Consider the following 21,918-nt stretch of genomic DNA (forward strand, 5'->3'; position numbering starts at 1 on the left):
TAAATACAACCACATAGATGTGTATATTTAAGAAACATATGCATGTTTGTATAAATATATATATATATTTTTTTTTCTTAAATATATTGTTGAACAGCTCTAATATATATATATTACTGTATTTACACATAGTTTATATGTACATATATACACACAAACACATATATTTACATGTATATATGTGAGATATATATACATAGGAGTATATATGTATATGTAAGTAAGAGTAAGAATTTATTCTCATTGTACCAGTACAACGAAATTTAGGATGGCAACTCTCAGACAAATTTAAACATTTACTCATTAAATATAGGCATACACATTTAAAATGTGTGTGTAATATATAATATATAAATTATGGCACCATACATCCATTAATTAATAAACCAGTAAAATGAGAGGAACTTAGGAGAATTTTTTTCAATCAATATCAAAATTTAATCACAAGTGCATAAAAATTCCAATTGTATGTAGGAGTTTAAGAAACCTTTAATAATCATAATTGCCATTAAAAGAGAGATACAAAACATTGAACTGTTGTGTCATTAAATCCACTTGGGTTTCCAAAAATAAACCTTTGTCTCTCAATTGTGACATTATTAAAAAGTTAAAATGTACACTTAACTAACTCTACTACAAATGTAAAACTTACTGAGATAAAGCTTATGAAGGAAAATAAAAACAGAACGATGGGAAAACAACAAGTAGTGAAACTGAAAGATCCCAATGGTTTGACAATATGGATGTCCAACATGCACTAGCATATAACACCTTACTATGAGGGTACAATGTCTTCATGATCTATTGGGTTTGACTTAAAACCTTTAAATTGGCCCCAAAGGACACAAACAGATACAAAAAGCAACAGTAGCAAAACAAAATTGTTAAATACAACTAATAAAAAAAAAAAAAAGAAAAAAAAAAAAATAGAGGGTATGCTTCTATACAATATGGAACCGCGGTCCAGGCGTGGCGACGATGTCACTGTATGGCTCTGTCTGCGTCAGCTCGATGGCCTGCTGTTTCTTCAGCACCAGGAAGCTGTAAAACTTGGCCGCAGCCTGTTTCTTGTTGTTGTTTCTGCACAGCTCGAGCAGGCTGATAGACTGGGCTCCGGTTTTAGCCACCACACGCTGTCAAAGCACAGAAGAAAATTATGTTTTGAACAGCTTTCTCAGGTCATGCGGGAACATATATGGTCCAAATACAAACCTGAAGGCCGTGAAGCATCTGCTGAGTTCTCTTGTTCCACCTTCTCTCCTCTTGGTCCTGGTCTCCTCCTTGTCCCTCTTCGCCCTGTTGTTTAAAATAAATTGAACAATTATCAGCAACACCAACGTTGGAGCTGCATCGTTAAAAGATCGCAATCTTGTACTGAGATAAAAGTTTACAGTTTGGACACAGATCAAAACAGAGTAAATCACGTTTCAGATAAAGATTTTATCATTACACCAGTAGGTGGTGACATGTGACTGTTAAAACCATGTATTTGTCATTGAATCATTTACTCAAGAGATTCATTCAGAAACGTAGATTCATCCAGTAATTAAACAAGTGACATCTTTATGAGTGAGTCACTGAATCATTCATTCAAGAGATTTGTTTTAAAAACACTGATTCATCCAGTAATGAAACGTTAAGTCTTTATGAGTGAGTCACTGAATCATTCACTCAGATTCATTCAAAAACGCTTATTCATCCTGTAATAAAAAAAAAAGTGAAGTCTTTATAAGTGAGTCATTGAATCATTCATTCAAGAGATTTGTTAAAAAAAAAAAAAAAAAAGCTGATTCATCCAGTAATAAAACAAGTAAAGTCTTTAGGTTTGTTCGAGATGCATCAGCGCTACAGAGACCGATGACAAGTACCACAAGAACGATTCAAAAGTGAGTTGTATTCTTTTTGAACAAATATCTTGAAATGAAGACTTCACTTGCTTTATTACTGGGTGAATCAGCATTTTTGAATTAATGTCTTTAACAAATGATTCAATGACTCACTCATAAGCACTTTACATGTTTTATTATAGAATGAATCTGCATTTTTGAACAAATCTCTTGAATGAATGATTCAATGACTCACTTGTAAAGACTTTCCATGTTTTATTACTGGATGAATCTGCATTTTTGAACAAATCTCTTGAATGAATGATTCAATGACTCACTTGTAAAGACTTTCCATGTTTTATTACTCATAATGTCACTTGTTTCATTACTGGATGAATCTGCATTTCAAAAACAAATCTCTTGAATCAATGATTCAATGACTCACTCATAATGTCACTTGTTTCATTACTGGATGAATCTGCATTTGACATCAAAACACTGCGAGAGCGATTCAAAAGCATAACGTGTCGTTTGCTCTCCAATCCCTCTCGTGGTACTTTGTCATACGCCGATCAGCCTGCACAGCGCCGATGCATCTCGAACAAGTCTAATGTCTTTACGAGTGAGTCACTGAATCATTCACTCAAAAGATTTGTTCAAAAACACTGATTCATCCAGTAATGAAGTGAAGTCTTTATGAGTGAGTCATTGAATCATTCACTCAAAACAATAGAAAAAAAAATCCTAAATAGACTGCAGCCATTAACATTTTGTCAGAACCTCTAGTAAACTAGATGTAATTCTCAATTTACCCAGAATTATGCAGTTCCAACCACTGTCAAAATTAGACATTTTCTTCCGCCTATAAATACCGAATGCCTCACCTCTTCGTCGCTGTCGTCCTTGTCCTTCTCCTTGTTCTTGTCATCTAACAGGTCGAACTCTGGCACCAGTCTAGAGAGGTTGCTGATGTCCTCAGGAGGAAGATCCACCTGGGGCATGTCGAGCTGATGGGAAAGGACCGACTGATCCACGGGCTGAAGCGTCTGATCCAACACTGCCATTTGCTGAAATGACAATTGCGCACCGTTACGCTCAGTTTCAAAACCTTTACTAGCAAGCATGATTATCTGGTTGACTTACAGGCAACACTGCTTCGTTCTCAAGCGATTTGCGCTTCACTCCACGCTGGCGAGACGGAGGCGGCATCATGGACTCGTCAAGAGCGGTTCTGCTGCCCTCCACAGAGGACGCCTGCAGCATACTGGGCTCCTCCATGATGGTCTGATCTGTAGGGCACAAACTCGTTCACTCAATGCTTTTAAATGACTATTACACAAATGTGTTGAGCCTTCAATCTTTCACATGCCACTGACTCCCAAATATGATCATGCTGGTGCGAGAGAACACCATCATAAAATTTAAAAGGAAGGATATTTTAATTTCCAATTCTTTTCTACAGTAGTTGTGTTTTTGTACCACACTTACCAATCACATCACTCCTGTGACCCAGCGCCTCCTCTCTGGGCACTTCTGGGTTCTCCAGCTCCTTCAGGAAGTCCTCCAGGCTGTCGGCCTCCCCTCCCTTCCTCCTCTTCCTCAGGTCATCAGGCACCAGTGGAGTCAAGCAGCGAGTAAACATCTACAACAGACACATTTCCTATGATTTCAGCCCTGGGCTTTAGCATTACTGATGTTAAAGTGATGTAGGATCGACCCATCACCTTCAGCAGACGTCCGTTCCAGAGGGGCTGAGCAGGCAATGAGAACAGCTTCTCCACACCTCCAGTCTCCTTCCACATCATCAGCTTCTTAGTAGGAGGAGCCAAATCCAGTGTGGTGACGATATCGGAGTAATCGCTCAACTGGGCACGGATAGTCTTGCTGTCCAACTCCTTCAGGCTGTCGACGATGAGCTTCCTCTTTCTCTTAGCCTTGGTTTCTTTCACTGAGGACATTCACAATTAATATTGATGTGTAAACAAGCTATGAGGCTAAGATTTAAAGGGGTGGTTCATTGCGATTTCACTTTTTTAACTTTAGTTAGTGTGTAATGTTGCTGCTTGAGCATGAACAGTATCTGCAAAGTTACAGCGCTGAAAGTTCAATGCAAACAGAGATATTGTCTTTTAAAGTTATGGCAGTTTAATGTCTACAATTACGACCGGTTTGGACTACAACGAGCTTCTTCCCGGGTTGGTGACATCATAAACCCTGCAATTAACATAAACCCTGCCCCCGGGAACACGCAAAAAAGTAGGCGAGGCCATGTCGCGTGCATACAAGTCTTCTTCCTAGAGAAGCTGGACTTCGTGAACAATGTTTAAAATTTATGTTTAATTCTGTTCCTGACAATTATAATGCTAATTTAGCTGTCTGTGCTGCACATTTTACAGAAGACAGCTTCCAGAATCTACACAAGTTCAATGCTGGATTTACACAAAGGCTATTACTGAAAGATGAAGCAGTTCCCACTTCAAAAGCAGAAGCTGCTGTTTATGGGCCCTGTAAGTATGTTTTATTTTTTTAATATTTTAACATTTTTAACATTTACAAGTGACAGCATATCTAAACACTTTGACACAAATACAAACAAAAATACTTAACATTCATAAACGTCCATTAAAAGCCGTGCTTGCAGAGGTTCTGCTTGACCCTCTTCATCATTACTGCTATCTGGGTCTGATTCGGGCTCAAATTGATACGGCAATATTGACGCCATTATTTACATTTCCACCGAAGCAAAGACTGGACATGCGACGTTTGCCCGTAATGGTAAGGGGCGTGGCGTTTCCGGACAACGTGAATCGTGACAACGTATTCCAGACAGCGAATTACAATACACAGGGACAGCTAACCAAAGCATTAAGACATGTTAAACTGCGCCCCATAAACACAATCAAGCCTAGAAAAAAAAAAAACAGTGAACCACCCTTTTAAATGTGAATTTATCATTCATTTTGTACCAGTAATGTCGATGGGCTCAAGAGCGAAAGCTTCGTCTTCATTGGGCACCAGAGTGGTCTGCTCTGTCTGGTCTGTGGTGTTGGGAAGAGGCTCCACTGGGCCAGATTCTGGACTGTCAGGACCGCCAGGCGCTGAAATAATACAGAAGTGTCATAAGGGTCAATGGCTTCATGCTCATACATACAGTTCAAAAATGCAATTCCTACGGATTTTGACTTGGCATTTGAAACAAGAAATATCACATCATAAAAAGTAGTGGTGTAAGAAAATATCGATATACATGAATATCGCGACATTACGTTTGTATTGATTCTCAAAAACACTGTATGGATATTTATTTATTTACATCCAAGATTCGTGGCTTTGTGTTCGGTTTAAACCACAGACTGTATAAAACCCAACCTCTAGATGTCAGCGTTATCTCAGAACGTAAACTGCGTTAGCATTAGCAAACCCAGCTCACAAGATGATAGAATTATTACATACAGAGCTGAAGTGTGTGGACTCATTTTGTCTTCAAGTATAAAGAACCCACCTAAGGAGATCGACAAGAGTCAGTTGTTTGCAAAATAGGCCATGTTAAAATCCAAAACTCGGGAAAAGCATTAAATCCGAGAGCTCACTTAATATCCCGACGCCATCCGCGCTGTTGAGAGAGGCGTTCGATAGAATATGTAGTATGTACTGCACGTTTTCCTCTCAGTGAGAAAATAAACAAAAACAATGACAGCGGTGGCAGCATAAAGAAATCATCTGATCATAGTGATGTGGATGTGTTTGCATCAGCTCAGCACTTCAGTGAAGGCATGTTTATTTAAATAGCACTTTACACATTAGACTGCGTTAAAGCAAGCAGCTTTACAGTATTAAATATAAAACAGACATTCAGTCAAGAAATGGACTATGCACTATTTGTTTAATAGTTTAGAAATTAAAAACTGTTATACTGTGAACCTTTAAAACATATACACCTGAAGAATCCTGCAGTCACTTTACTATTTTCCCTTAGAGTGCACAAAATACTAATTAGTGATATAAATGCAAATGATGCTGTATTGATTAAATAAAATAAAGTTGTTTGTAAGGTTTTATGCATATGGTGGTGTGTTCTTTATGACCGTTTTTTCTAAAATTACATCCCAAAAAAAAAGAAAAAAAAAAAAAAGAAAGAAAATCGCAATATATCGCCTTTCTTACAGTATCGCAATATATCACAAAATATCGTATCGTAACCCCTGTATCGTGATACGTATCGTCAGATTCTTGGCAATACACAGCCCTAGTAGAAAGGATCCCTGTATACCCTCATGATCCTCAAGATTTACATTTTTAAACATCAAAAAATATTGACATGGCAAGCTTTAAGTTTTTAAATGGGAACCCCAAGAAAATATTTGTTGACACTATTTTACAGTGTCTACTAAAGCAATTCTGAACCCTAATCCTATACGAAGTACATTTTAAGTACTATATCTCAGTATTTAATTGTATAACCGTATAACCTTAAATTAAATTGAAACCTAATACTTTATTACCAAGAATAAAATGTGTTTGAAAATTTAAGATTAAGTCACTCACATGTCAAGAAACATTTTACAATGTTTTACTTGAATACAAAAACATTTTTCAGAACAGGTAAAATTATAAATTTCTGGGAAAAATTGATTAAAGGGATGGGTCGTTTGCCAGAAGCTAGTTCTTTGCCATTTATAAAGTTATAAATATGGATATTTTTCTCACAAAAGCCCATCGCTTCACTTCAGAAGGCCTTTATTAACCCCCTGGAGTCGTATTGATTACTTTTATGATGGACGGATGCACTTTTTTTGGGCTTCAAAATCACGCCACCGATTCACTCCCATTACAATGCTTGGAAGAGCCAGGATATTATTTAACAGATTGTGTTCGTCTGAAAGAAGATAGTCATATACACCCAGGATGGCTTGAAGGTGAGTAAATCATGGGATAATTTTCATTTTTGGGTGAACTATCCCTTTAAGTGGCAAGCAAAATTCAAATAGTAAAAAATAGGTTCTCTATTTTCCACATTTGTTAGCTATTTTATTCAATTTATTTTTAAAGTAATAGCAATGTGGTTTGTGACTTGAATGTCTCATCCGCTTCCAGTTATTTTATCTGTACAAAAACTGTCCGTTATGCTGCTTAATACTGAAAAATGTTACTTATATTGTAATTATAAACACTTGTTTGTAGAGCAAATTATTTAACCATTTACTGTATTTTGTTATTTAGTATAGCAAATAATGAATCAGAAGTTCACACACATTCTGAGTTGCACAATAAGGTTAATATAGGCAAGCAATAGCTAAAAAAGTTTCTAGGATTTACTCACGAGAAAAATTATCAAAGTCGTCTTCATCGTCGCCATGGTCTTGAGGCATCATCACGCTGTCAGTGATAGCTGGCGGGTCATCAAATATACCACCACCATCTTCATTGCTCAGAATCTTATCCACTGAAATTGAGCACAAACACCGAGTTCAGCATCACGTTATCATCACATGACCATCACACAGGTCAAATCAACTAGAACTCACTCAGAATTCCACCATCGCTGTTCTCCAGGTTATCCCCAAAGTCGTCGTAGTCGAGGTTAGTGGGTTTGTCCGGGAGGTGAGCGGGACCAGGCTCCGCTTCCAGAAGCAGGGTGGTGGCAGAGGATCCGTGGATGATGTCCACCTCAAAAGCGTTCTCCTCTCTCATCATCTCACGATCATCCATGCCAAAGTCACCTGATATGACATTACGAGCATTAAGTTATGGAGTACATGAAACTCATGACTCAAATGTGAACAGCAGCATATGAGATTTTACCAAAGTCATTGTCGGGCATGAGGCTGATGTTTCCTACTTCCTCCCTCATGGTGATCTCCTCAACACGACTCTGGTTCAGGGTAAACTGCTGCGCTACATCTATATCACTGAAAAACAAACAGAATTTATAAATTCACATTCAGGAGGAGTAATTTATTTTTGACAGCACTAAATATAACTAACAATAATTGTTTCAGGCTGAAAGAGGAAAGTCGTATACACCTAGGATTGTGTACATTATGGGATAAATTTTCATTTTTGGATGAACTATTCCTTTAATGCAGACTGAATAAGTGTAAAAAGATGACAGCAAGTGTCTCTTACTCCAGATCAGGAAGAGGCTGGTCAAAATCATGGAACTCCTCTGGTAAAGTGATGGCATTGTATGCAGCCTCACGGTTGTCTTCCGGCAGATCAACGACACCTGAAAACACACAGTGCATTATGGTAAATTACAGACAGGCAAACCCAGGTGGCTTTGAAATGAATGATTCTAGATTCAATACCTGGGCGGAAAGCCATTTTGATCTTGATGAAGGCTTCATTACAATCAGCCAGAAGATATTTGGCTTTTCTGTGGTAGATCCTCACCACGCCCAGGAGAAGATGGCCAGATGTACGCAGAGCCATTTTCACCTATTTAGAAGTGTAACAAAAACAGAATTACCATATGCATGAACACACACCATTCAAAAGCAAACAACAAGCAGGGCTAAAGACGCACCTTTGGTGAAATGATGCTTTCCACGCTGCTTTCCAGGTTGCATTCAAAGACGTGTGCTTTGGTCAGTTTTTTGTCCCAATGGGCCGCCAGCCAGATCTTGGCCAGCGGCCCACGTTTACTGAGGACGAAGTGGGCGTAAAACATGGCCCTGGTGTCTGGTCAAAGCTCTGAGAGCTTTCTGCTACACCTGGAAGGAGACAAGAGTACTCATTCAAAATCAGACTACAATAAAGTCTCAAAACCCATGGAAGTGAACATGCAACAAATGTTATGTAAAGGTAACCAGAATTTCTAATTCAGAGTAATCTACAACCAGCCAGTGAAAAAAAATCTTAGGCAAGACAATAAAAATACAGGTTTATACTTGTTGTAAGTATTGCACACTTAGTCTAAGTTATTGATTAGATTACATAAATAGCATTTAAAGCATTGCCCGCCTTTACACCAACATTAAAACCTGAAGAAAGCGAGCTAAAACACAACTCCACTGCTCCAAAACGCCGCATAATCCCATTCAAATATTCCAAAAAGCTCTAATAGACGGAAAATATAGAAAAATGCATTTATTAACGATGCAAAACAGTTGCGTAAATTTCCACACAAGCGTTTGGCTAAGTTGTTGATTAGCAAGCTGAGCTACTTGGCTTTAAAATAACCCATAATCGCTTTTAAAATTACAAATTATATAATTTATTTTTCTTGGTCACATATAACGACTAAAAATTACAAAGCGATTGTATTTATATTTTAATAAAGCTTGCAAAGCCAAGTTATTCTCAAGCTATCGTTAGCAATTAGCATTAGCCAACTGTTGATTAGCAACAGCACGCAAGCGTCAAATTAAATTCTCCCGCTCGTATATTGGACTCCACAAGCACATTAATCCGCAATAATACACATTTTCAAGAACGTAACGTTACCATTCAAAATATCTTATCCGTGTTGATCGCGGCTAGGCTATTCTCTCCCCTCCTGCGGAGAGAAGTTAGCAACCGTTTCCTCTCATTGAATCCGACAAAGATGGCGCGCGCTCTCGGCGGGATGTTTACAGTCAAAATTTGGAGGTGGGAGGCGCTTGGCTGGTGATTGACAGGAAGGGGCTGCATGGGAGGATGCCGGTAGGAGGGGCTTGGCTGGTGATTGGCAGGAAGTGGCTGTCGTGGAGCCCAATGACAGCGCGCTGTGCGGTTGGCAGAGGGCGGTGTTGTGTTACTAAACGAATTCGGGGTTACAACAATGAGCTACAGGAAGTCGAATGAATCGACGGTTCTTATATGTATACAGTCTCTTTGTGTGTGTGTGTGTGTGTGTGTGTGTGTGTGTGTGTGTGTGTGTGTGTGTGTGTGTGTGTGTGTGTGTGTGTGTGTGTGTGTAGATGAATATATGTAGGCTACATTTGAATGTACTGTAGTTGAATGCTTTGGAGCGTCTGCAAAATACGTAAATGTTAAACGAACAGAGTATAAGATAAGGGACAAAACATGTCCTACACACAAAAGCCCTCCTTATGTTAAAAATAAATAAATTCATCAAAATAAAAATAGTTAAAAAGATACATCTAAAGTAAATCTGGATACTCAGGACATTCGTTGCTCTTATTTTTAAATAATTTTGTAAGTATTATTTTAAATACCTGCTCTATACTTGAAAATACATGTAATTTAGCCTGTCCTCAGCATGTAAAATTGCTAAACAAAGTGTTTAAAAATGCAACAAATTCAAAAATATACATTTAAATTTAAAGGCGGATATCTGTAATATATCAAACAATACAGTCTTGAATTATATTTTTCATAAAAAAATGGCCTCAATGTCATGGTCATCTTTAACCCTGAGGAGCACTATTTCCTGCTCATTGTGGATCTCACAGTAGGACACATAGTCCTGGAAGTTTTATAGTTTTTTATATTTCATACAAATAATGCAGTCACAGCTTTAACATGTCAACTCCGTCATCCCGGTGTAATAGTTTCTGTAAATAGTTGTGGGATAAATATTGGCATTTTTGATATGTTTATTAAGGCAGCTACAACTGAGGGAAAAAATAATAAATTTTACTGTACAACATGTTTAAGGTAGAAAAAATTCAATTTTGTCAGCTCTGTCAGACGTCAACTCTGTCAGGTTTTATGTCTGATGGTTGACAAGTGCTCTCAAAAAGTCTATATAATTTGATTTAATATGTTTTTGCATATGGGGATTTCTTCTCATGTTGTTTCATGATTCTATATACTGTATATTTGGCCCCAGCTGGACCTTTGTCAACTCTGTCATTATGTGTCAACTCCGTAAGTATTTGTCAACTCCGTCATTATGAGTCAACTCCGTCAGTATTTGTCAACTCCGTCATTATTTGTCAATTCTGTCAGTATTTGTCAACTCCGTCAGTATTTGTCAACTCCGTCAGTATTTGTCAACTCCGTCATTATGTGTCAACTCCGTCAGTATTTGTCAACTCTGTCATTATGTGTCAGCTCAGTCATTATGTGCCAACTCCATCAGTATTTGTCAACTCCGTCATTATGTGTCAACTCCGTCAGTATTTGTCAACTCCGTCATTATGTGTCAAACTCCGTCAGTATTTGTCAACTCTGTCATTATGTGTCAACTCCGTCAGAATTTGTCAACTCCATCGTTATGTCAACTCCATCATTATTTGTCAACTCTGACAGTATTTGTCAACTCCGTCAGTATTTGTCAACTCCCTCATTATGTGTCAACTCCGTCAGTATTTGTCAACTCCGTCAGTATGTGTCAACTCCGTCATAATGTGCCAACTCCATCAGTATTTGTCAACTCCGTCAGTATGTGTCAACTCCCTCATTATGTGTCAACTCTGTCAGTATTTGTCAACTCCATCAGTATGTGTCAACTCTGTCATTATGTGTCAACTCCGTCAGTATGTGTCAACTCCGTCATTATGTGCCAACTCCATCAGTATTTGTCAACTCCGTCAGTATGTGTCAACTCCATCAGTATGTGTCAGCTCCGTCATTATGTGTCAACTCCCTCATTATGTGTCAACTCCCTCAGTATGTGTCAACTCCGTCAGTATGTGTCAACTTCGTCATTTAATACCATCAGGTGAAGTTTTTTTAATTTTAAAAGAAATGTCTTATTCTATTTTCAATTAATTGTGTTAAAATATTAGAGCATCAACTGAACTACATGATATCATGTCTGATTTACCTAAGAACATTGGTTACATATGTTTAATATTAAAAAGGACGGTAGAGAATTAAGGAATTTAGGAATTTGACTGTTCATAATAACTCTAACCCAAGAAAGAAAAATGTTCACTTAGCTCCTATACTGGTCACCATTATTAAATAAGTGAAGACTTTACACTGTTGTTGGATGGATCAAATTGAAATATCATGCTTTTTAATGCGTCTGATGGAGTATCATTAGTCTATTCTCATCATCAACATATAAACATGACCCTCAAACTATATTTCACCTGATCAATGTGCAGTCAAGAATAATTGATTTCACTCCTTGCCTGTATTTTGCTGCAGGCTTTGATTGGTTTCTATTAAGAAGGAGTTGACTCAGTTACCAAAGGCTAGTCATTAAAGGCCTGAGACTCTTTCATAGTGGCAAGTTGATTTAAACTGCGAGAGGTGATTAAGGGGCGTTTTCCACACAGACCCGAAGCTATTCTCTGCCATTGATCTACTGCGCCTTTGATACTGAGACTAAATGAATTTAGATCTCACTGAGGCATGATGGAAACATTTTTAGATTTCACCATGGAAGGCACTGTGTCACATTAGAAATGCAATGCTTTATTGAAATACTGTAAATGTGACATGGCATAGTCATAAATGTAAATTTATTTGCCTTGAGACAGTGTATGTAAGCTTAGAAACACACTTTAAGAAATGAGTGTTTTTGGGACACAGCTGAGTCGGAGCAAGATTGCCGCAGTGTGAAGTGTTTGCCCAAAAGGGCCTTTGGTGTGTCTCAGCGTTAACAAAACCCTCAGGTCTGCGTGTACGATCCACTTGCCCTCCTCTAATGTCTGTTTGGCATGGTAATGAGAAAAGGTGATGGCATTGCATAGTATATCAGACACAGTTTGTATTCATTGGGAACAGCTCTGAGAAATGGGACTAATCAAAATGTGCAAATTAAACCTCCCAGTGAATTGATTCCTTTTATCCAATTGATATTCCACACATGCTCAGGTTCAATTGAAAAATGTGAGAGCCACCTAGGGTTCACAGTCTCATATTTAAAAAGATGGAAGATATCACCATGACATGCGGTCTGCCTTTCCAGCACTGAAGTGTAAAATCTCTGACGATGTTTTGATCTCAGAATTTCGTCTTTTCATCTCATAATTATTATGACTGCCATAATTTCGACTTTTTATCATAATTTCAATTTTTTGACTTTTTAATCCCATCATTTTGACTTTATCTCATAATTATGACTTTTAAGTCATGATTTCAAATGTTTGTCATAACTTTATTTTAACTTCAGAATTTTGAAATTGTTTTCTCATAATTGACTTTCAAAGTCATAATTTCGACTTTTCATCTCATAATTATGACTTAGTATGTCATAATTTTGACAAATCATAATTTTGATTTTTAATCGCAGAATTTCAACTTTTATTCTCATAATTGACTTTTAAAGTCATAATTTCGACTTTTCATCTCATAATTATGACTTAGTATGTGATAATTTTGACTTTTTGTCATAATTTCGATTTAAGTCATGATTTTGACTTTTTAATCTCAGATTTTTGAGTTTTTATTTCATAATTATTACATTTAAAATCATAATTTCCACTTTTCATCTCATAACCATTTCATAATTTTTACTTTTTGTCATAATTTTGACTTTTTAAACCATTATTTTAATTTTTAATATCAGAATTTTGACTTTTTATCTCATAATTGGCTTTTAAAGTCATATTTTTTTACTTAGTATGTCATATTTTCAAGTTTTTTTTATCTATTTTTTTTACGTTTAATCTCAGAATTATGTCATAAGAGTTATAGTATGTATAATTATGAATTACCAGAGCATGATTTTTTTTTCTTAAGTGACAGAAATGGGCTTCCATAGCTTTGTGCTTTAATATTTCAATTTTGTAAAATAAAAAACTGACATGATTTGAAACCTGAAACGTCGCATTATCAAAACTGACATTAAACATTCAAGGTTTTTGCTTAGAATCACATTTCTCCACAAACAGCCCATCACGAGGCATTTTGATGGAGCACTGGAATTGTGGATTATAATTTGTTTTCTTTGCCCGTACAGTGTTGCCAGGGACGAATATGAAATATCTGACCGGGTAATGGTGTAGTATTTCATACAATGGTGTAATATAAGATTAAGGAAACTTAAGCAAAAGTCCATTTGCTCCATGAGAAACACTGAGAGATTAAAGAGAGCACATTAAACCTTGTAAACATCATGCATCATCATGATTTATTTCCATGTGTAAAGATGCAGCCGCACGCGTCTCAGATGCAGATAAATGTGTAAATCTCAGCAAGCTCAAAATGAAGCTCAAAGCGTAAGAAACCTGATGAAAATGCAGAAAGGAGGTTCTGAGCATTTATAGGTGAGTGTCAGATGAAAAGACCTCAACACTCTGATCTAAAATCCGCCTTGATCAAACGTCGGTCTTTTATTATGTGAACACATTGAAACTGGCAGATGTATTTGCATATAAATGGTCTCCATGGCCTGCCGTCAGACCACAGGCCTGAAAACAGTTCTTTTATATTTTTAGGGAAGGAACATTTCAAAACAATATTATTTATGTTGAATTCAACAGATTTTTATTGACATTTCACAAAAGGTCTGTCGTTTGTATGCTAAGTCAAGTGATTCAAACAAACCCTAAACATTAAACTTTACAGTGTTACTCAAATCACGTGTCTTAATGTGTAACGATCATGTTCTGTTTTATGGACTTTTAGTTTGTATTTCATTGTTTCCCTGTGTTCTATCCCTGCTTCCTTTGTTCCCAATATTCCCACTTCTTTTCTGTTTCCTAGGCTGTATTTAAGTCCATTTTTTATGTCCTTCCCTCGCTAACTTCCCTCCGTCTCGTTCACTCAGATGTATGTCATCGCTTACGTTGAATGAGCGCCCACTACTGGCGGAACCCTTGCAATGTGTTTAAATGGAACGCATTAAACCCTTGATCACTGGAATCCACAATGGAATTAAACGCGATCCGTTGTGAAGTCACAATTGTGTTGCATCGTGGTCTATGAATGCTTGAAGTGTACATGTTGAGTCGACTCGCTCCCTCGGTCAAAAGGGGTTGAGCTTCTGTCCAAATACACTTCCCTCGCCCACTTGACGAAGTTGAACGCACTTCAAAATGGCAGAGGGGATTCCCCCGAGGTGAAGTGCTTAGGGAAGTTTACGAGTGTGTCTAAAACTGGAGCCCTACTGATTATGCCCTTGTTTGTTGCTATTTTTACTGATTGTTTTGTGCACCTGTTTCTTGTTCAGTTTGTTTTCGCCTGTGTATTTAAGCTCTCAGTTTAATTCTCCTCCTGTTTTGTGTTGTCTTTGCTTTAGTGAAGCTGTTATGTTGATTCCTGCCTTCTGGATTGCTTTCTTAAGGCCCATTCACTCCAAGAACGATATCTATAAAGATAACTAATGATAACATAATTTGCGTCCACACCAACAAACAATAATGTCTGTTTATTCTAATCTCACGCGCTGCAGTTTTCAAAGTGTGTACAACATGTTTTTGCAGTTCTTGTTGCATTTACACAGCTTTAACCAGCAGATGTCCTCAGCATGCTATGTTTGGAGTGAATAGCTAGTGTAATCGATCTAACAGTGAATTTAGCTGATGAAGTCAATATAGTGGAAAAAAAATGGCTAGTCTCTTTAAATGCACCTTCAAAGGAAGTTAGACAACGTTGTCGAAACTAGCGCTGGATACCTGAGGTAATTTTATGTTACACTGTTTGCTAGCCTGGCTTAATGATCTCATCGTTAATACTTCCCACCATTTATTTCGAGGGTATAACCGATTGTTTTCCATATATCCATTTTCTTTAAAGTGTTCTTGAAAAGGGGGTTTGACTTGTCAAAAAGTGATGCCTTTTTCTGGACCTCTGCGATTAACTTCTCCGCAATGTCGTCTGCCATTTTAAATGCGCGAGCGCTTAAATTAGAATGGATTCTGATTGGCTGTCGGTGTTTTATCGTGCAACAGCTGGACAAAATCATTCTGAAAGTCAAGTCAAGTCACCTTTATTTATACAGCGCTTTTACAATGCAGATTGTGTCAAAGCAGCTTTACAGTGATAACTGGTATATAATTTTGGCTGCACAGCAGCTCTTAAAGAAAATGGTGTCATTGTCCAGCTTCAGTAAATTCAGTATTGATTCATTCCATTGTAAGAAACAATATTATTATTATTATTATTATCATCATCCAGCTCAGTTCAGTTCGCATACAATGGTGTCAATGCAGGCCAGAAACATTGTTGAATATCAAGTGTCCCCAACTAAGCAAGCCAAAGGCGACGGCGGCAAGGAACCCAAACTCCAACAGGTGACATCAGGTGGCAAACAGGTGTTAAAATGGAGAAAAAAACCTTGGGAGAAACCAGGCTCAGTCGGGGGGACAGTTCTCCTCTGGCCGACAGCGAACGGTGCATGATTATGATTCAGGCAGCTATCATAAGTCCGATTGGGATTGCAACAGTCAAAGTATTTATTCCAGTTCCATCTAATTGTGAAAGTGATCCCAACTATATCGTTTCTCTATATCGTTATTGTTATAGCTGTTGTGTGGGCACTTTAGAACGATTTTTGTTTGATTGTTATCTCTATAGTTTTTGTTCTTGGTGTGAACAGGCCTTTAGTCTTTGTTTTTGTAAATAAACTAAGGGTACGTTTACACGACGACAATGTAATATACATGGAAAGGCTTTCCGTGTACAGACGACAACATTGTCAAAACGATCCCCATTCACACGGATCCTCCAAAACGAGTAAAAATGCTGTATTCTACTGCCAGGCCAGTAGATGGCGATGTCACTTTGTAAAGAAACACTACACGCCTGTAGATTGAACATGTAATATGTGTGCTCATTTTTGTAGTTTACATGGAAATGATAACAGCAATGTGTTCAAAAACTTGCACTTTAAAACCCGTTTTCAAAAGTTTGTGTTTTCAGGCCCCCAAAATTTTACATGAGCAATACTACATTTTCTTCATAAACAGTAAAAATACTGCTTTTATTGAACCTTTATTTACTGTTCATTGAACCTTTAGGCAAGATCTAAACAAAAAAAAATGTGTATAACTAACAATATACAAAAGTTATTCTTACAATTATTTTATAATAATCAAGATTTCACAGCAAAGACACGTGAAGCACAAGCTGTTTGTACAATTATACAAAAAGGCCCACTAAAGCTTACTAAAAAGTCTAAACTATCAATCAGGCGATTGATAGTAGATTGTGTGAGATCATGTAAAGGCCTTAGAAATGTGTTAGAGTTAATGTTTATAGGCAACTATTGAAAATAGTTCCTGCCATTCCTCAGAAAGTTGACAGTTTTTACCACGTCAAACAGACACTAAATTCAGATCCTATCGGATGGAGTCGTACGTGTATCAGCCTGTTCATTCTGCAACCTCAGTACAGAGAGATTAGACGAAGCCTTTAGGAATCCGGCGCTGTTGATATGATGCTATTCTCCCAACACTGTCATATAAGATGGTATTAACATGCCTTTGACAGTCAGATTATTTCTGCATCAATTAAACCTCTGTACTGACGGATGGCTTCGCAAATGAATCTGCCACAGATTTTATCTACGGAAAGATCTACACCATCCCAGATCTCCGAGGATTATAACACAAAGGCACGTTGTCTTTACATCTGTCCATATGCTTATGTAGTCATTCATATCTAGGCCGGACTGTTCACACAGCGCAGTATATATTGTTGCAGGTGGTTGCTTGTTAATTGTATCTCGTTTCAGTGTTTTGATGTGCTCATGGCAGCATGTAATGCACTTTCGCAATGGGTTGAACATTGGGTTGAAAACGAAATGTAAACATCCCTAGTTCAACAGCCGCTGAATATGAATGTCAACTCAAGCGAAGTGTTTTGGCAAATTTTCACATCAGATTTGTCTCTTTGTCAAGCAGTTGGAACGTCAATGCAAACTCTTCATCACTCCATAAATATCAGTAACCACTGTGAAACGCTTTCACAAGCCCATTTTCTTCAGTGTTGATGTATTTCCTTGTTGTCCTGTCACCAAACCGATTGAGTTGACTATGTAAACAGCATTTTAAAGCATCAAATGCAATCCCAGAATGAATTGCATGCAGTGAGCTCAGTGAAAGCTCAATCAAGTTAAAATAAAATATTTTACTCAACAAATATGCATACTGTTACTGTCATAACTTGTTTTCATGAGAAATTTATTTAAGCATATATTAAACAATTAAGACATTACCAACAGGTAAAGTAAATATAATGAATATATAAACTGATATAGTGCATATGTTCCCCTCTAGAGTTCATTTCTCTAGTGAACTAACATGCTGTGGACACTAAATGACTTGCCTGAGGTAAATGTAACGCTACATGAGATATTATTCTCAAGCTGTCTCAACACCGGTTCAGAGATTACATGTATATATATCTATGCATAGATCGTCTGTTCTTCTTCTTCTGTGCTTTTTACTGTTGTGGCGGTTAGCAAACAATGTTGCATTACCGCATGCGCCCCCTTCTGGATTGGAGTGTGGATCGACTGTGACTGTGTTCATCATCTGACTGTATGCACCGAACTGTGACGTTCGTACCTTGATGGTTCGGGACAAAAGCATGTACCGTTACACCCCTAATAGATGAAAAAATGAAGCATAAAAAACTATACCACTGATTCATGGGAGAATAAAAGATGTAGGTTGCATCAACTTTTATTATATATTCCAGTAGCCTGTTTCACTCCTTGTCTGAACAATCAGGTGAAGTATATGATGTAATGTTTACTCATATTGAATCATAGCAACCATCCCATGAGCCTGACATTTATTTTCGTTCTGGCTCATTTGTTGTATTATTAATAACAGTCTCTTTCACTGCAAGTCAAAGAATATTTGATGAAGTAGTTGTCAGCTGTGTTCCTCCAGCAATATTATCAGACCTTAAGCAACTTGTCAACCGATGAGCCGTTTGTTTCATTACTCCTGCGGTTTCTCCATATATCTGCTGGAGATCAGAGCGCTGCATGTTTCGGCTTGATAATTGATCCAGGAAAGTATAAATTAAAGCTGACATGAACCTTTTATGGTTCACACTAATACTCAATTTACAATAAACTCTATGCCAATTGAATGTTCTCAGTTAGCAAACGGAAATTAACTCAATGAACTGCTTGATATTCCTGGAGGGGAAACTGTGCGAAAGCGTTCCAACTTGTGTTTGTGTATGTACAGATAGCAGAGATATCATTTAGCTGCTTCTAGATTTGTCATCACATAATCAGACTATTTAAAATGTGGAGCTAAAATTAGTTACATGCAAACAGTTTTGACTATCTGAATAAAAAACTTTTCTAGAATTGTCTCATTATGGGCCGTTCCACTCATGGTTCCACTAGATAATTATGGGTTCAAGCACTGAATCCCTGTCGTAATTGTTAGGATTTTCATAGATCAGCATTCTGCTCTAAAAGTGCCCCGGATTTGATCGTCGCCCTGGTGAAATTTTCTGTGTATTTTGGATTTTTTGAAAAACCTTCTTTTGCGAACTAGTCCTAGGTTTTTTTTGTCCAATCGGAACCAAACCAGTGCAAAAAGATTCTCTGGAGTCTGGTTGTCAATAATTATATAAAAAAAGTACAAATTTCGATTCACGTCCATGACGGGACTCCAAAATGTTCAAAGTGGGCGTGGCCACTTTTACTAAAACGGAATGAGATAATTTCACCAAACTTGGTACACGTATGTACGGCCTCAGTCTGTGCTCGTGTGAAACAGGATGCGGTGACTGGCCACTTGGTGGCGCTTTAAATGAAAAAAAACATGAAAACAGCTACAGCTACGCAACAGTCAGTGCGATTGACTTGAAAACTGGCATGCGGTGCCTTTGTCCAAGGTGCTATATTTTTCCATAGTTTTTCTATGTAAACACAGACTAGACGGACTCAATTGACCGCTGCGTCTCGCATCTCGCGTCTCACTTATTAAACGTATGTAAATGTAAAAGTAGTCCAATTCGTTAAGTACTTATTTATTCAAAATAAGTACCTACTCAAGAGAGTATGTGATTTCAGGTCAGATTTCTTTTAATGTCTCTTTTAGAGGCACGTTTATCTGAAATATATATATATAGATTGACATTGATGACTGAAAACAAAGCCTTAATTTGACTATTAAATCGAGTTCACAAGTCTGGTGTCAATTTTTTAATTACATTAAACATGTCATAACAGTAGATTAAAGAGTTATTTCACCCAAAAATGAAAATTCTGTCATTAATTACTCTCCCTCATGTTGTTCCATTTGTTCATCTTCAGAACACAAACTAAGATCTTTTCATTGAAATCTGAGAGCTTTCTGTCCCTCCATTGACAGTCACATGGATTACTTTAATGATGTCTTTACTACCTTTCTGGTGCTTGAAAGTGGTAGTTATGTACCTGTCTCTGGAGGGACAGATTTCATCAAAAAGATCTTCATTTGTGTTCCGAAGATGAATGAAAGTGTTAAGGATTTTGGAAAGACATCAGGGTATGGAAGCTTGGTACTTGTGACTTTTTATCTCACACTTCTGACTTTTTTCTCAGAATTACGAGACATAAAGTCGGAATTGCGAGATATAAAGTTGAAACTGCGAGTTATAAAGTCAGAATTGTGAGATATAAAGTCGGAATTGCAAGTAATAAAGTCGGAATTGCGAGATACAAAGTCGGAATTGCAAGTAATAAAGTCGGAATTGCGAGATATAAAGTCAGAATTGTGAGTTATAAAGTCGGAATCGTGAGATATAAAGTCGGAATTGCGAGATATAAAGTCAGAATTGTGAGATATAAAGTCAGAATTGCAAGATATAAAGTCGGAAATTGTGAGATATAAAGTCAGAATTGTGAGTTATAAAGTCGGAATTGCGAGTTATACAGTCGGAATTGTGAGATATAAAGTCGGAATTGCAAGTAATAAAGTCGGAATTGCGAGATATAAAGTCGGAATTGTGAGTTATAAAGTTGGAATTGCGAGATATAAAGTCGGAATTGCAAGTTATAAAGTCGGAATTGCAAGTAATAAAGTCAGAATTGCAAGATATAAAGTCGGAATTGCGAGTTATAAAGTCAGAATTGCGAGATATAAAGTCGGAATTGCAAGATATAAAGTCGGAATTGCGAGATATAAAGTCAGAATTGCGAGATATAAAGTCGGAATTGCAAGATATACAGTCGGAATTGCGTGATATAAAGTCGGAATTGCAAGTTATAAAGTCAGACTTACTAGTCATAAAGTCAGAAGTGCGAGTCATAAAGTCGGAATTTCTAGTCATAAAGTCGGAATTGCAACTCATAATTGTCAGAATTGTGTGATAAAAAGTTGCAATTACCTTTTTTATTTTTTATTCAGTGGCAGAAACAAGCTTCTAGATATGAGGGAGAGGGAGAGGTGTGCGAATAAAAATGTGACTTGCAATATTAGCTCCAAAGGAAAGAATGAGAGGATGGAAGGAATGCTAGACAGAAAGGAGAGGAGGCAAGACCTCCGCTTTGATCACTGGCCCGTAGCAGCTCCCGAATACGGACACGGCTCCACAACTTCCAAGGAATGTGGTTTCAAATACCTCCTTTGCTCCTGTCCTGAGGAATCACGCCTCTCCTCTCAGACCCTCGCAGCTGGACAAATAACTCAAAGAAACATTTAGCAGCGTTCATTTATAAAGCCTTGCTTCTCCCAAATAAGTAAATAATATAGAGTGCTCTAAACTATTTAACATGACTTTACTGTGCTGTTGAAACCGACTGTCATCCTTGTTTTCCAGAAACACTCTGTGATTTATTATTGTAAAGGACTGAATACAGAATTCACCAATGCAATAAAATAGTACCTTTAAAGGAATACTGCACCCAAAAATTAATGTTGTCATAATTATTGTTATAATGTTGTCAGATATTTGTGATATAATATAGAACTTTGTGGCATTTTCTTATGCTTTCAGTGGCTTTTTTGACCCCAGTTGTGAGTTATGCCACTGAACTTTTGACATTTCAGAATGTGTTTATTTGTTTTACAGGTTTTGAGAAAGAATGTTGTTTTGCTTTTAGATGAATATGTTATGAGTAAGTCTTAATTTAATAAGAGCAAGCCATATTTGAGGGTGTACACTAACATTTGATATGCAGAAAGTGTCTAAATTGTATTCATTTTGGACAGTTTTATCATCTCAAAATCTAACACACTTCTTTTTGTGAAATGGTTTGAAAATATCTTTGCTGTGATATATGTGTTGCTGTTGCTTTAAAACACGTCGACTGTGGTCGTGAACGGGTTACAGAAGCGTCTGTCCGCCCGGA

At 37.3% G+C, this 21,918-nt stretch overlaps 1 protein-coding gene across 1 annotated transcript; it reads right to left on the reverse strand.

Annotated features, from left to right (window-relative positions):
- Nucleotides 1-414: 414 nt before the first annotated feature.
- rad21a (RAD21 cohesin complex component a) lies at nt 415-9,440 on the reverse strand. Its single transcript, XM_051864524.1, has 14 exons — nt 9,273-9,440; nt 8,353-8,539; nt 8,135-8,264; nt 7,953-8,052; nt 7,629-7,735; nt 7,352-7,546; nt 7,147-7,269; nt 4,793-4,924; nt 3,551-3,774; nt 3,315-3,468; nt 2,970-3,115; nt 2,711-2,893; nt 1,213-1,296; nt 415-1,133 (listed from the first exon to the last, which is right to left on the reverse strand). Exons 2-14 carry the CDS (start codon nt 8,494-8,496, stop codon nt 942-944), a joined length of 1,914 nt encoding a protein of 637 aa, XP_051720484.1. The 5' UTR covers nt 8,497-8,539; nt 9,273-9,440; the 3' UTR covers nt 415-941.
- Between the last annotated feature and the right edge of the window lie 12,478 nt (nt 9,441-21,918).

Source organism: Ctenopharyngodon idella, chromosome 16, assembly GCF_019924925.1.
Source record: "Ctenopharyngodon idella isolate HZGC_01 chromosome 16, HZGC01, whole genome shotgun sequence".
Classification (NCBI taxonomy): domain Eukaryota; kingdom Metazoa; phylum Chordata; class Actinopteri; order Cypriniformes; family Xenocyprididae; genus Ctenopharyngodon; species Ctenopharyngodon idella.

Excerpts from the sequence above, each read along its gene's own strand:
- rad21a (XM_051864524.1), bottom strand. The coding sequence starts at position 8,496 with ATGTTTTACGCCCACTTCGTCCTCAGTAAACGTGGGCCGCTGGCCAAG. Across the intron at positions 7,736-7,952 it reads CAGCCTCTTCCTGATCTGGA|TGATATAGATGTAGCGCAGC; the intron begins GTAAGAGACACT and ends TTTGTTTTTCAG. Across the intron at positions 1,297-2,710 it reads AGGACGACAGCGACGAAGAG|GGCGAAGAGGGACAAGGAGG; the intron begins GTGAGGCATTCG and ends TTTAAACAACAG.